Below are 13748 nucleotides of genomic sequence, written 5' to 3'. Positions count from 1 at the left end.
AAGCATTCATGCGCATATTTCTACCAATTTTCTCTTCGGAACAAAGAACTTCTAAAGAGTGTTAGTTCTGAGAAAAAGTAAAAGTTCAAAAACCAGCACTAGAACACATACTGCTGCAGTTTGTGAGTCTATGTACTAGCAGTCATATTAAGGGGGCAAAACCTTGTTACTTACATCAATGGTCAAATTGTATTTGGTGTGCTGAACTGCTTTTTAACCGAATATAAACTTACTTTGACCTGTACTTATGTTTGCTGTCCATTTTCTTACTTATATACTATTGTGCGAGCTCCGTTGTATGTGTGTAAAACGTACCCTTTGTCCTGAATTTTGACCCTTTGTCCTAAATTTTGACACTCACTATCCTAAATTTACACCTGTGCCAGTTAGTCACCCTACGGCTGCCGTATTTTTCGCTTGGGCGCCAGATCTAGTTGTTAGCTGCCATCTTGTCAGCCGCACCCTCTTTCATCTATGGGTTCTCTCAAGTATGCACTTAGAAATACAGTTCTCAACCGGTACTTGCTAGAAGGAGCTGCAAATACGACACTGGAAGATCACTGAGCAAACTATAAACAGGTGTCCTTTTTTAAATTTATTTTTCTTGTTATGTAAACCATCGTATGAAACATGTCAGATACGAAATTGTGTTTTGAAAAAACAAAACATGTACAATATACGGCAAAATGAAGTTGGGGTGGTGGGGGTCTCTTTTTAATGAGTTACAGTGAAAACAGATCTTAGATGTGAAGAGAAAAATCAAGTTATAGTAACAAGTGTAGAAAAGTTTATGGCCACCTGCAGGTAAACAACGTCTAAATCTCAGCATTAAGTTGAGACCAAATTGTAAAGGTGAAGTCAATGGTTCCAACAAACATGTCTTACCCACAATGTACTTACAATCAAAAGAAGCCGGTTTGGCTTCAACACCCTAGAACCCCTCCCGACTCATTGGCATATTGAGGCTCAAACTGAATTATTGCAGTAATAGTCATTATCAGTAAATGCAACAGTATCTGTAGCATTCAGAATTGTATTCATCTTCTGACTTATGGAACTGGCTCTAAGCACAGACATAACTGCTTCACCTGTCCTAGCACATTTCATTGTTAGACTGGTCTACCAGTCTGAAAAAACAGACCACCAGAGAAGACACCTGCTAGGTCTATGGTTACCGAATGAAGTGCCAAGCCCTATCAGTTCTAGCTAATCGTGTGAGTAGACAGACACAGCACGCAAAACAAATATTTGAGGACAACACCTAGAAACGAAAACACCCTGAGCAAAACAGTCCATCTTTCCACGGAGGCTTGGACCCCACTACAAAGATATCATTTATCAAGAAATATGGAGCACAGCAATCAACACGAGCGTGGAGTATTGCATCAAACATGGTCAGGGTGAAATGTTTGCGGTCTGATTATTTTGTTCAGGGTCTTCAAATTAAGGTTTCAGAGTTCAGTAAACACAGAGTAGTGCCTCCTATAAAAACGACTAGGCTGATTCCTAGACCAAGTTTTACTCAGAAAAAGTGAGAGAAATTTAACTGTTTATACTCATTTAAACACCAAAATGAACGAGAAATTACTTATGTACGGTCTCAAAAAATGTCAATGTTACTCTATCCCCCACTTTCCCCAACCACAGATTGCCTCAGTTTTCATTTTGTGGCTTCTCACCTCTGAAAGAAAAAGAAATAATTCACCATTTCAACCCTGTCCCCAGTCCTCTTTGATCTCATGAGCAAAAGTGAGTGTGACCACAAACTATCTTCTGTGCCAGTTTGACTATTTTCATGGGTGCTGCTCTTCTTTCTCCCCACAGGGGTGACTTGTTAAATGGAACACTCAATCAGATTTCTCCTTCTCCTTCATATGCAAGAAGACAATGCTGAAGAGGAAAAGGCCGACCATCATGGAGAAGGCACTGGCATAGTAAGGGAAGGCAGACGGGATGAAGCGTTCATACTGGGTGTGCTGCAGTGGACGCACCGACACCTGAGGGGGGAGGGGGAGAAATAAAATAAATCATAAATGTATACACAAACAAATGCTTTGTTAAAGGAAGTTGTGATGAAGAAAGAGTATGTACTACTTTAACAGTATAGAAGGAAGACACACACCTAAAAGAAATGCACAAACCCTTGGACAATTTAGAAGAAAAAAAGAAAGAAAAAAAAAAAAGAATGCATGACCCTCAGGATAAATGGCCACAGTATCTTAAAAATAATACTCAAAAGATACCGACCAGGATGGGTAAGGAGATCAATGGCAAATATCATGCTCAACTCCCGCAGTATCAGTAAATTAAGATTAGGAGGTGCGGGCATCCGTCTTTGGAATTCTCTCCCAGAATACAGTCAGCAGGAATATGATCGCTACAAACACCTGAAAGCAGTTACTCGGGGAAAGGTATTAGCTATCAACACTTTAATATGAATACCTTACAGTCCACACGGACGACTACCTGCACCGAGATGCAGATTGTGTAGTGAATTAATCTTGCTTTAAGAGAAGGGCGAAGTGGTGGTTAAGGATTGAAAGCAGCATTACTGGGAGAAGAAGCAGAGTAAATGGGGCAAAAAAGAATGTTTACTCTAATATGTAAAGGAAACAAACAGAGGGAGTAAGTAACTCACACATACACAAATGCAGCCATTGCATTACCTGCGTTGAAGAGTATAGATGTGTGTATCCCAGTCTGTTGTAATCCACCTTAAATTGGAACACACCATACACATCAGGCAGAGTGAACTGGACGCTGTATTTGCCCCCTAGAAGAGAAGATGTTTTTGTTACAAAGAAAAAGAAGACTAGCGATATTGAAGCTCCTCTACAAAACACAAGAATCCTCCTTTAAAGCACTTCCTTTTCGGAGAGTGTCAAATCTCCTTCCAAATGAATATTTAGCCACCAAGCACCCTCAACAGACCACTGGAGAGAGAATATCCTGCAGAAGGAAAGCCTTAAACTGCAGGTAGTGACATTCTTCCAGACAAAATGTAACCTAGTAATGTTACAAGAGGACGCCTGGACTAATGATTAAGGCTGCTGGGCAGCACTTACTAGGTTGACACTACCAATGTCAAATGGGGCAGAAACGCATTTTGTAGTCATATGCTACTCAAAATCACCAACGGGCCATATAAAACACAAATTCCTGACCATGATTATTCCTAGGTTTATTGCCTCTAACAGCCGTGGGACAGAGCAGGTACATCACAAACATCCCATTCTTTTGCCACAAAAAAAGATGGGGAATATTAGAAACTATGCAGTTGATTCAAAAGATGATGTTTTTCAGCCCCTTCTTTCCCTTCCACGCTGGTTCAGGCTCACCATGGCAAAAGTAAGGCCTGGAAAGTACTCACTTTTTTTTTTTTTTTTAAGTGGGGGGCTATGGGGGACTAATCTTTTATCCCTGCCTATATCGTCAACACTACAGACATTCACAGGATTTTAAATATTGAGCCATAAGCTGGATGCTTCGGCATATGTTTAAAAAGCCCTTTTGAACTGGACCCTGCAGGTGGTGATGGTCAGCTAACTGGATTTAGGACTATGATTTGGTGGCAGGAGGTGGTCAAGGTGTATGAGTGAGGGGTAGGAGGGGAACGTGCAGAATATTTTGGAAAGGGAACCTCTATCGATTAAGTGCTCAAAAGAAGTGAACTGCAAAGCAAGTAGACCCACCATTTTTCTTCAGGAATGTTCTGACAAAGGGATCGATGCGGACAAATTCCAGTTGAATATCATCGCCATCAAAGGGAATCCATTTGCCATTGGAGAGCTTTTCAATCACAATGCTGTACTCCTGCAAGAGGAAGTAGAATAACAGTCCAAAACATTAATATATTGATCCAAATTAATGCAACGATCATAAACAGATTAGTATCAAGTGACAAAACTAGGCAAATAACATTATAACCAGCAAGAAAATTAGAAATCTGCAAAGACACAAAGCAATCATTCAAGACTTGGAAATATTAAGACTGACATTTTAAATTGAAACAAACAGACCACAGAGAGAACCAGGGTGAAAAGGCAAAAGTCGCAATGATTAGGATTTGTCTCTAGACTGTAAAGGAAACGGTGGGTCAGGATTTAGGTACAATGGCAGAAGTCGTTGGGCACAGCAACAGGTAGGCACTAATACTGTTTTTGTCAGGAATAAATTGAAATTTTTATTTTAAGAATTATATTTATATTAATATCGAACTGGAATGGAACAAATGAATTATTGTGGCCAATTTCTTTCGACTTTTATTCAACAAGGACTAAATGGGAAGTTAGACACCGAGTTATCCAGAACTTGGTTACATGGGGAGACTTTCACTGATCAAAGTCCAATGCCCTATGTGCATAAGACTGCTGGAATGAATGTGGGCATTCAGTATGTGCCAGTAAGAGTGGATAGATTCCCATGGTTTTAAAACTGCAATCCAAGCTTGAAGAGAGAAAAGGTCTGCTGCACAATGCATTTAGGGCTGATTCCATGATTATCTAAATGACTATACAAAAGGTACCAATGCATACAAAAAGGAAGAATTATGCCTTCGCCTTGCTAGTGGCAATGAGCAAGGTATCAAAACTAAGAAAGCTAATTTACAAATGCATAATTTCATATTCTTAGTTGACATGCTGAAGTGTAGCGACCCCTGTCAGACAAAGTCGAGCATCCTTCTAGTCCTCCGACGAAAACAACAACAAAACATTTCCCACCTAAGTCACACTAATTCAACATTCATCAACCCAGACAGGATGCGGTGCACTGCTCATCCAAAAATGTGCTATGGTACCTTTTCAGCGCTAAATAAAAGCAGGTACAACATCAAACAGCAGCAATGGCATTTCTGTTTGTTTTTTTAAAAATTCGATTTACTTCAAGGTCAAATTCTCTGCTAAGTGCAAAACTGGTCATAATGTGCTAGTCAACTTCTTGCTATGCTGAGAAAATTTCAACAGCAATTTATGATTTTTACGATGCCAACGAACTTAACTTGGTATTGTAATGTTTGGATCAGGCACGCTTTTGTGATACTCTAGAAAAGAATGATACTACAAAGCGGTTTCATTTAACTCTTCGTAGGCCACCTTGAAGATTGAGTAAAGGCAATGCTTGGGGAAAACGTGCCTTTGATTAAGGAACAAGAAAACGCATGGAGGTCAATTTATTCTGTATTCTTACTGCAGGGATGGGAGTGACAAGTTGGAAGAACCCTCTCAATCTCCAGTTTTGATACCCTGTACATTTGCCACCCTCCCCAAGACTGCCTCTCAAGGCACTCTATTACAGCACTGTGGTGCTGCTGAAATACTCAGATGAAGACCATACTAAGGACAATTAACCTCCATTAGAGTAAGGTTTCACGGGGCATCTGAGCCAACAAACTACATTTACCAGTGGTCAGTTGTGTACGCTTACATAATTGTTTAATTTGTCTGCTGCTTGACAACCATTGAAGCCTTTCGGTTTTCATGCTGGGAGATCAATCAAGCCAGGAGCAAAGTACCTTTGTAGAGATGCACAAAAGCTTATGCACAACCATATACTGTAATGCTCATGGATTCCATTGCTGAACAGCATTGTTTACGGGTACGTAAAGGCAGAAATAATCACACGTGACTAAAAACATTCTAAAACCCTGAATATTTTGGATTTCCAACTGATTGGGACGTGCAGCTTGGCTGCAGATAGAACGCTTTTCAAGCTTCAAGGGCAGAGAGTACAAGCAAGGGGTCAGCCTCAAAATTGCTAATTTCCAAAAGGCATACTTGTCAAACAGCAAAGTGAATCTCATCAATGTGTAAGCAGAATGGAAGAGCAGCGACGACAGAGGGTTAGGCACATTCATCTAGGAGTCATACAAGAACTCCACTAACTCCTTAGAGAATAATGGCAGAGCATTCAGGCAATAAAAACTTCCTCCCCTTATTTGGGTGATCTTTCAGCTAGACTAGAGTTTGCTTTCACTGAGCCCTTTGCAGTACAGAGCAATCAGATTTCTCTGTAAACCAGAAGAACATTCTTCGCTGAATACAGCGTCACTGGCAAACATTGGTTTTTAATAAAGATGACACCAAAGTTCCATGAAGAATGCTCCATCACCGATTTAGCCTCCCAGCTATAGCATGGCATTTACACGATTCAATGCTATTAAACCAAGATAGATTCCCATCTGCACACGCAATTGAAATAAACGCGGTAAAAAAACAAGCATTGGCAAAGCCAATAGGTCTTGCCTAGGTGAGAGCTATATTAGCTTTTACAATGTCTTTTATCCATGTTGTAGAGCAGTGGGGCTGCTGTTCAGAATGGCTAAAAGTTAGTGGCATGGCTTAACTGGCCTCGAAGCTTTATGCTTAAGATGGCCTCTCCAAGTAGCAAATTATCCTGTTCTCTGATTACCCGTTCTGTACCCTGCATGCTTCGACCTCCCACACAATTTGTACACTACTATCATATGAATGTATGTACATTTCCCATTAAATCCAAACCTTGCCCACGAGCTGTCGTCAATGGTAGTCCCCTGAAGAAAAGTTCTACTTAGGCACAGTAATCACTTCTCGTACAAACACCATTCTTTGCTCTCAGAAACATGTATATTTATATAAACACCAATACAACAGAGAACTACCAAACAACCCCAGCTCCCCTGTACCTCTAGTTTTAAGTGCAGCAGTGCTTTCCACAAATCAGCAACACACCTGGTATATTTTATCAAAAATATGCTGATTACCATGTTTTTTTAGTGCAATTGTGCTTTGTTCATTTGAAGACACCGCTTGTTTGCACCTTGTCACAGTGAGTGGAGTTTATTTATGGCGCTTCTTCAGAGTATTTTGTGTGGACACGTTCTGTCCCTTTAATAATAGCTCAAGCCTGGTAACACAAGATAGCCTGTCCTCCTGCAGAGCTATGAAAACTGACCACAGCGTGAAGGGGGTTTGTTACACCAATCTATTGTGTCTTACCAAGAGCATTACTAGTAATTTTCGCAAAGTTCAGTGAAAAAAAAGTAAACTTCACAACGTTATGCTGTTTTATTGAGGGTATTCACTGAAGAGAAAAAAAGCAGTGCTCTTTAACCAGGCCTGCATCTCTAACCATAGACATTGTAGAATGTTTGTTTGCTTGATTAGGTCTGCTGGCGTTTTGAGCTGTATTGTGACGTCTTTCACCAGATTGCCCTTTTAAGCAATCTCCACATTTGAGTAAAAGGGTTTGAGACAATTTACACCATAAAATGTGAACTTGCACTGAAAAAGCTTACTTGTATTGTCTACCTTGGCTTCCCTTTATTAGAATACAATCGAATATGCAGTGAGGTGGAAATTATCTTGCAATGCCCAGAAAAACTTCTCACAAGCCAGGGTGAACTTAAATTGGAAAAATCTGCAAAGAATGATAATGTGAACCTCACCAGCATTCGAAAAATGCATGTCTTTGCTTCCTGGCAGGAGAAGGGAGATCCGAACACTGGAAAAAAAATAAAAAGGGCAGTGGGGCAGGCAGGCTGGTTGCAATGTAATTATCGCAGCCCTCCCACTGGGGCATAGGGCTCGGAGCTCGTGGTGATGAGCTCAAAGGTGGCTGTTTATACAGTTTTAGCACAATGCTGCTTTTGAAATGCTGTGAAAAACATTTTTATGTTACAACTTTAATAAAACAGCAACACGGGCGCACTGTCTATCTAGGCAGCGGGATCCTGGGGATGTTTTTCGAGTGTTAGCCCAATGCAGCTTTTCACTGCCTATGAAAAGCAACATTTATGTTTTCTTTCTTGCATTTTTAATAAGCGTGAACTCGACGGTAAGAAATGCGTTACTTACCTGTAACTGCAGTTATCCAGTATTAGTGTCTTTCATAGATTCACATTCTGAATCATTCCCCGTCGTCGAGACGGGAGCCTCCGGTATATAAAAAGTAATGTCCTAAAGACATACATAGAAAAGAATAGGCCCAAAGGTCTCACCTTAGTAGCCTATCCACGTCCTTTTGTAGGAAGGACCAAACAGAGCAGGCCCCAAGGGTCCCACCTTGGTGGCCTGTGTCCTTTTGTAAAAAGAACCAAATAAAGTACAACAGCCAATCGGCTACCACCTCCTTCTAGAACCTTCCTGCCAGGAGCCCAAGTCTCTCAGATTTTCGTACGCACCAAGCTAGTTAGGCGTAAACTCATTAGAGAGAAAGGTGAGCCCTGCCAGGGGAGGCGGGAGGGTGCATGTGAATCTATGAAAGACACTAATACTGGATAACTGCAGTTACAGGTAAGTAACGCATTTCTTTTTTTAAATTTATTTATTTATCACAAAACAGCACAGTACAATAACGCAGTCAGCCATTCGCCTACATCCCTTCTCGGGCCGGCAGCGGTTCAAGTCATCTCCTCTGTGTCTCCTAGACATAGTACATGGAAGATTATCAAACATCATGATAAGCAATTGGCCAGCCAGAGTCTGGACCTCTCCGGCATTCTAAAACTACGGGTAGTGTGATGTGCATTGTGTGTGTATGGACAAATCTATATATTTTTCACTTTTTCTCCCAACTTACCCCCCATCCCCAGAACCTCGCTCCCCCCCAACTATTCCCAAAGCAGTGCTCCTCAGGTGTGACAGTGTACATGATAATGACGTGTTGTGGCTTGCGTTGCATGCTGCATTCCGTGATTCCAGGGGACGTCCCCTCAGTCTACACCCTATCGGGGAAATCGTAACTCCCGCCGGGGCAAATCACGCTGCCTTGTAAGGGACCACACTAGCTGCACTCCTCCTCCTCCTCCGCCATCAGGTCCTCTTCCTCTACCCTGGAAGATAAGTAGGTCTGGTATAACCCCCAGAAGTTCTTGGGCCGGCTCCGTGGTGGGAGCAACTCACTGTAAAGCTCCGCTTGAGTATTGCAGTACGTCATGTCGTTTGACCAACGTTTCAGCGTCGGGAGTGGGCCCCTCATCCAGTGTAAGGCAACTACTCGTTTAGCGAGGAGCATACCCATACTCACTATTTTCCTCACCGGTGCGGGAACATTCTTAGCATAGCCTAGCAGTGCGAGCGCTGGGTCCGTGTCTAATTCTACTTCCACAATAACGCTCATTTCAGCGAATATCTTGCTCCAGAACCTCTGTACCCCCGGACACGACCATGCCAAATGCAGGAAGTCCGCAACCGGAGCGTGGCACCTCTCGCAGCTTGGGGTGTCCCGAAGACCAAACCTGTGCAGCCTTTCCGGCGTATGATAAACCCGCTGTAAAAAGTGGATCAGACGGTGTCGCCCGTTCAGCGAAATCCGCCTTGTGGCCGCACAACAGTACGCCCACATGGTGTCGTCCAATTGGGTGTCCAGGTCGGTTTGCCAGGCCAAGCGAGCTCTCGTGTACTGTAGGGCCGTATGCTCGTGCCCTATTTTGTATAGTTTAGAGATCAGCTTCTGGGGCGCTATGGCAGCTATGACATAAACCAGCTCCGGTATTGCAGGGGGTTCCTCCATGTCTGGGCCCAACAGGTCTAGAAGGGCACTTCTGACTCTATGATACTGAAAGCGCTGGAGTAACGAGGGGCGATCCGTCCCCCGTACCAGTTGGTCCCATGTCTTTACCTTTCCATTCTCGAAGAGGTCTCCCATAGTGTTAGCGCCTAGTGCACTGAGGGTTCTATGTACTGCCGGTTCCGCCAGGGTGGGGAGCCATAGCGCCCAACACGTCGGCATATTGGGAGCATACATCAGTACTTTGTCTTGCCGTTGTAGTATGGAGTGCCAAGCATGGTTAGTAGACAAAAGGGAGTCCAGTGTTCCCACTCTGCGGTCTCTGGGGCCGCAGATAGTTGCTGGGAGCGGGGTTGGGTGTGCGAATAGCCGCTCCAGTATCACGTGCGGAATGTCCTGGTTACCATGGATCCAAGTGTGAAGGTGCGAGGCCTGCGCAATTCTATAATAGCGCTCCATATCTGGCGCGGCCAGCCCCCCTTGCTCGTAAGGCAGCTTGAGGACCTTCCATTGCACTCTGGGCTGCTTTCCTGCCCAGGCCAGTCGCACTAGAAGTTTGTCTAAGGATTTGAAGAAGGCTCTAGAGAGCACAATCGGGATATTGTTAAAGAGGAACAGGAATCGTGGCAGGACCACCATTTTCATCAATGCGATTCGTCCCATTAACGACAGCGGAAGCCTTATCCAGAGCTCAATGTCGTCTGTGAGTTTGCTAAAGGCTACTCCGTAATTTTCCCTCACCATAATTTCGGGATCCGTGTGTAGCATTATGCCCAGATACCTTATCGGGTCTGTGGACCATTGGAGCGGGTACTCCATCTCAAAGGGTTCAGTGACAGGAGTCAGGGGGAACGCCACTGATTTGGACCAGTTGACCTTCAGCCCCGAGAGCGCTCCAAAACGTACAACCTCCCTCAGTACCGAAGAGAGATTGTTCACCGGATCACGTACATATAGCAGTGTGTCGTCCGCGTACGTGGATATACCAATTTTGTAGGTGGGGTAGTTGATGGCTTCATATGAGTGGTACTCTCGAATCGCACAGGCCAGAGGCTCCGCCACCAGTGCGTAAAGCAGAGGCGAGAGGGGGCATCCTTGTCTCGTGCCTCTGCTGATGGCAAACGGCGCCGAGACTGCATCGCCTAGTCTGATACGCGCAGTGGGTTTGTGGTATAGCGCGCCCAGGAGATGTAGGAAAAGGTCTCCTAGTCCCAACTTCTTCAGAACTTTGCGCATGAATACCCATTCTACGGAATCAAACGCTTTCTCCATATCGAGGAAGACTGCGATGGCCTTAGTGTCTTGCTTAGTATGCTGCATGGTTCCCATCACCGTGCGGATGTTGTATGTGAGATTCCGAGCCGGGATAAATCCCGCTTGCTCCGGGGCCACCAATCCCAGGCCACCAGCGCCAATCTGGTAGCCAACACCTTAGCATAAAGCTTGGCATCAACATTGATAAGTGACAAGGGGCGGTATGAACCTGGATGGTCATGCGGTTTTCCGGGTTTCAATATTGTTACAATGAGAGCCTCTCTCATTGAGGGTGGCATGGCGCCTTCCTCACAGATTTCATCAAAGAGCGCGGAAAGGTAGGGCAACAGCTTGTCTTTGTACGCCTTGTAGAAGGTCACAGTTAATCCGTCAGTCCCTGGGGCACTCTCAGACCTCATACCATCCAGCGCATCTGATATCTCCTCCCGGAGAATGGGGGACATTAGGAATTCCCTCTGCCAGTTCTCGAGGAACGGCATTTTGATATAACTTAAGTAGTTGTCAATCTGTTCTTCTACACCCGAGATCTTGTTTGTGTATAGCTCCTCGTAAAACCCCTTAAATTCTGAGAGAATATCCTCCTCCGCCGTTAACACCGTTCCCCCCGCCGATTGCATTTCTGTGATTACCTGCCGTCGCCTGGCACCCTTCATTATCCTGGCTAGCAGTGAGCCTGGCCGGCCTCCCTCTCCATAAGAGCGAGCCGTCGCGTACTTTCCTAGGTGCCGCACTTCCCTGTCTGCCTCCTCGTGGAACTCTTTCAGGAGCTCCTGCAGAGTCTCGTCTCCTGTGGGGGTCTGGCCCGCCAACTGAGATCTTTCACACTCTGCTATGCGGCCCTCTAGGTATGCCAGCCTGTGTCTGATGGCTCTCAGGACACTGGGATGTTTTGCCATGACCACCCCTCTGACGAAGACCTTAAAAGTCTCCCACATCGTCCCGAAGGTGTCCACCGTGCCTATGTTGGTGTCGAAAAATACATCTATTTCTTCCCCTAGTTCGGCTCTGAACGTCTCGTCCAATAGTGAATATGGTGGGAAGCGCCACGTGAATGGGGGTATCCCCTGCCTGGGTGTGTCAAATACCAACAGTATAGGGGAATGGTCAGATAGCGTTCGGGGAAGCACCCTGCAGTCCCTCACAGCAGCCAGTAACGGGAGTGTGGACAGCCAGTAGTCTATTCTAGTGTGTATATTGTGGTACGCTGAGTAGTGTGTGTATCCCCCTCTATCTCGGTGTCTTTCACGCCAGACATCTACCAGTCCTAGTCTCACCATTTCAGCTTGCATTTGCAGTGCGGCAGCTGCCGGGCGTCGGGGTGGGCCCGCCGACCTATCCAGCTCCGGGCTAAAAATGAAGTTGAAGTCTCCCCCCCACAGCATTCTATCTGAGGGCCACTCAGTACAGTGTTCTGCCATCGCTGCATAGAAGTCCGGGGAGTCGTAATTCGGTCCATATACATTCATGACCAGTAGACTTTGCCCCTTGCCTGAACACTTGCTTAGCACAAATCTTCCTTCCGGGTCTGCGCTCAGCAGTGTGAGGGATAGTTTGGATTTTGGATTGACCCAAGTGAGGACACCCCTAGCATGTGTGGTGAAGCCTGCATAAGTAGAGACACCCTGGAGGCCCCTATGCGTAAGCATCTTACTGGAGTTTGGTAGGTGTGTTTCTTGCAGTAGGGCTAGGTCTATGTGGTGTCTTTGGAGGTAGTGTAGCACCCTGCGGAGCTTACGATAGTCGTTCAGTCCCCTTACATTCCATGTCAATGCCTTAATTGTCTCAGTATCATTCATTGACCCTTCGTGTGGTGCGTCAGCCATTTATAATGTAGCAAAACATCATATGCAATACAAGTATAGGTACTGTAATTCGTCGTACGAAACTACTGTCAAACATCGCCATGTGAAGAAACACTGCGGAGCACAAGAAACCCCCCCCCCCCCCGAACAACCCCAGACCCCGAACATCCCCGTCCCCCCGCCTCCCACAGTCAACCATCCCCAACCTGGCATGACCGATGCCCCATCTCCCCTCCCCCCCGCCCTCTTTCAAACCCATACAACAAATTCCCCAAACAGGCTCAACGCGAGCCGTCACTGCTGAAAGCGCTGGGGCAGAGGTAGTCTAAGCAGTCCTTTCGTCGTCCACCGTCTTCCGGGACTCCCGCACAGTGTCTATAGACTGCCCCTTCGCCAGCGCCATAGCGATATAGATAAGCAGCGAGTGGTACACTCAGTGTTCTACCAACCGGTTTTAATTCTCGCCACCCCTCCCCTCCGACCCCCAGCAACTCTGATCTCCCTTGTAGCATGTGTGTAGGGACTAGGCCCTGCTTAGAGCGAGTACCTTAGTTTAAGCGCAACCCCATATCGATCCCAACTGAAAGTGCGTAGATCTCACCCACAGTACAGCACACAGAAGTCCGGCGCCTGCAGCATCTCAGTTCGTGAGGGTCTCATCAAGGCATCCGCGGAGGGGGTCGGGGGCGTGCACGCAGTCAGTTTCCCTTGGGTTGCCATCCGCACCCCCCTTCTCATCAATCCTGTTCCTCGAGAGCGCCATCACAGGATTGCTCCGCCGTACGTGTCTCCGGACTCCCCCGGTTCTCTTTCATCCACACCTTCAGGGATTTTTGGAGTTCCTTGGGATCGGTGAAGAAATGCGAATGCCCCTGTCTGTTGATGCGCAGCCTCGCTGGGTACAACATGGCGTAGTCCAATCCGAGGTCTCTAAGTTGCTGCTTGTACGGGACGAATCTACGCCTCTCCTCCTGTACTTTCGTGGTGAAATCGGGGTATAGCGATATGTCCATTCCCTCGTACTGTAGCTTCCCCTTCTCGCGGGCAACTCGAAGGGCTGCGTCCCTGTCTCTGTAATTTAGCAGTTTCGCTATGATCGGTCTAGGGTTGGCACCCGGACCGAGAGTGCGATGGGCGCGCTCCACTATAAACATATGGGAAAAGGTGTCATCCCCCAGCAGTGTC

At 45.7% G+C, this 13748-nt stretch overlaps 1 protein-coding gene across 1 annotated transcript in view; it reads right to left on the bottom strand.

The window, feature by feature from the left end:
* Nucleotides 1–582: 582 nt before the first annotated feature.
* The window catches only part of DDOST (dolichyl-diphosphooligosaccharide--protein glycosyltransferase non-catalytic subunit), a 69464-nt gene continuing 56298 nt past the window's right edge, over nt 583–13748 (bottom strand). The window contains exons 9-11 of the mRNA XM_078642575.1: nt 3693–3813; nt 2667–2773; nt 583–1997 (exon numbers count right to left, since the gene is read on the bottom strand). Of these exons, the coding sequence (XP_078498701.1) occupies nt 1848–1997; nt 2667–2773; nt 3693–3813 (378 nt within the window). The 3' untranslated portion in view covers nt 583–1847. The remainder of the gene's footprint in view (nt 1998–2666; nt 2774–3692; nt 3814–13748) is intronic.

Source organism: Lissotriton helveticus, chromosome 5_1 (genome assembly GCF_964261635.1).
Source record: "Lissotriton helveticus chromosome 5_1, aLisHel1.1, whole genome shotgun sequence".
NCBI lineage: Eukaryota > Metazoa > Chordata > Amphibia > Caudata > Salamandridae > Lissotriton > Lissotriton helveticus.
The sequence above is the reverse complement of the archived record's forward strand: the minus strand, read 5'-3'. Positions and strand labels throughout refer to the sequence as shown.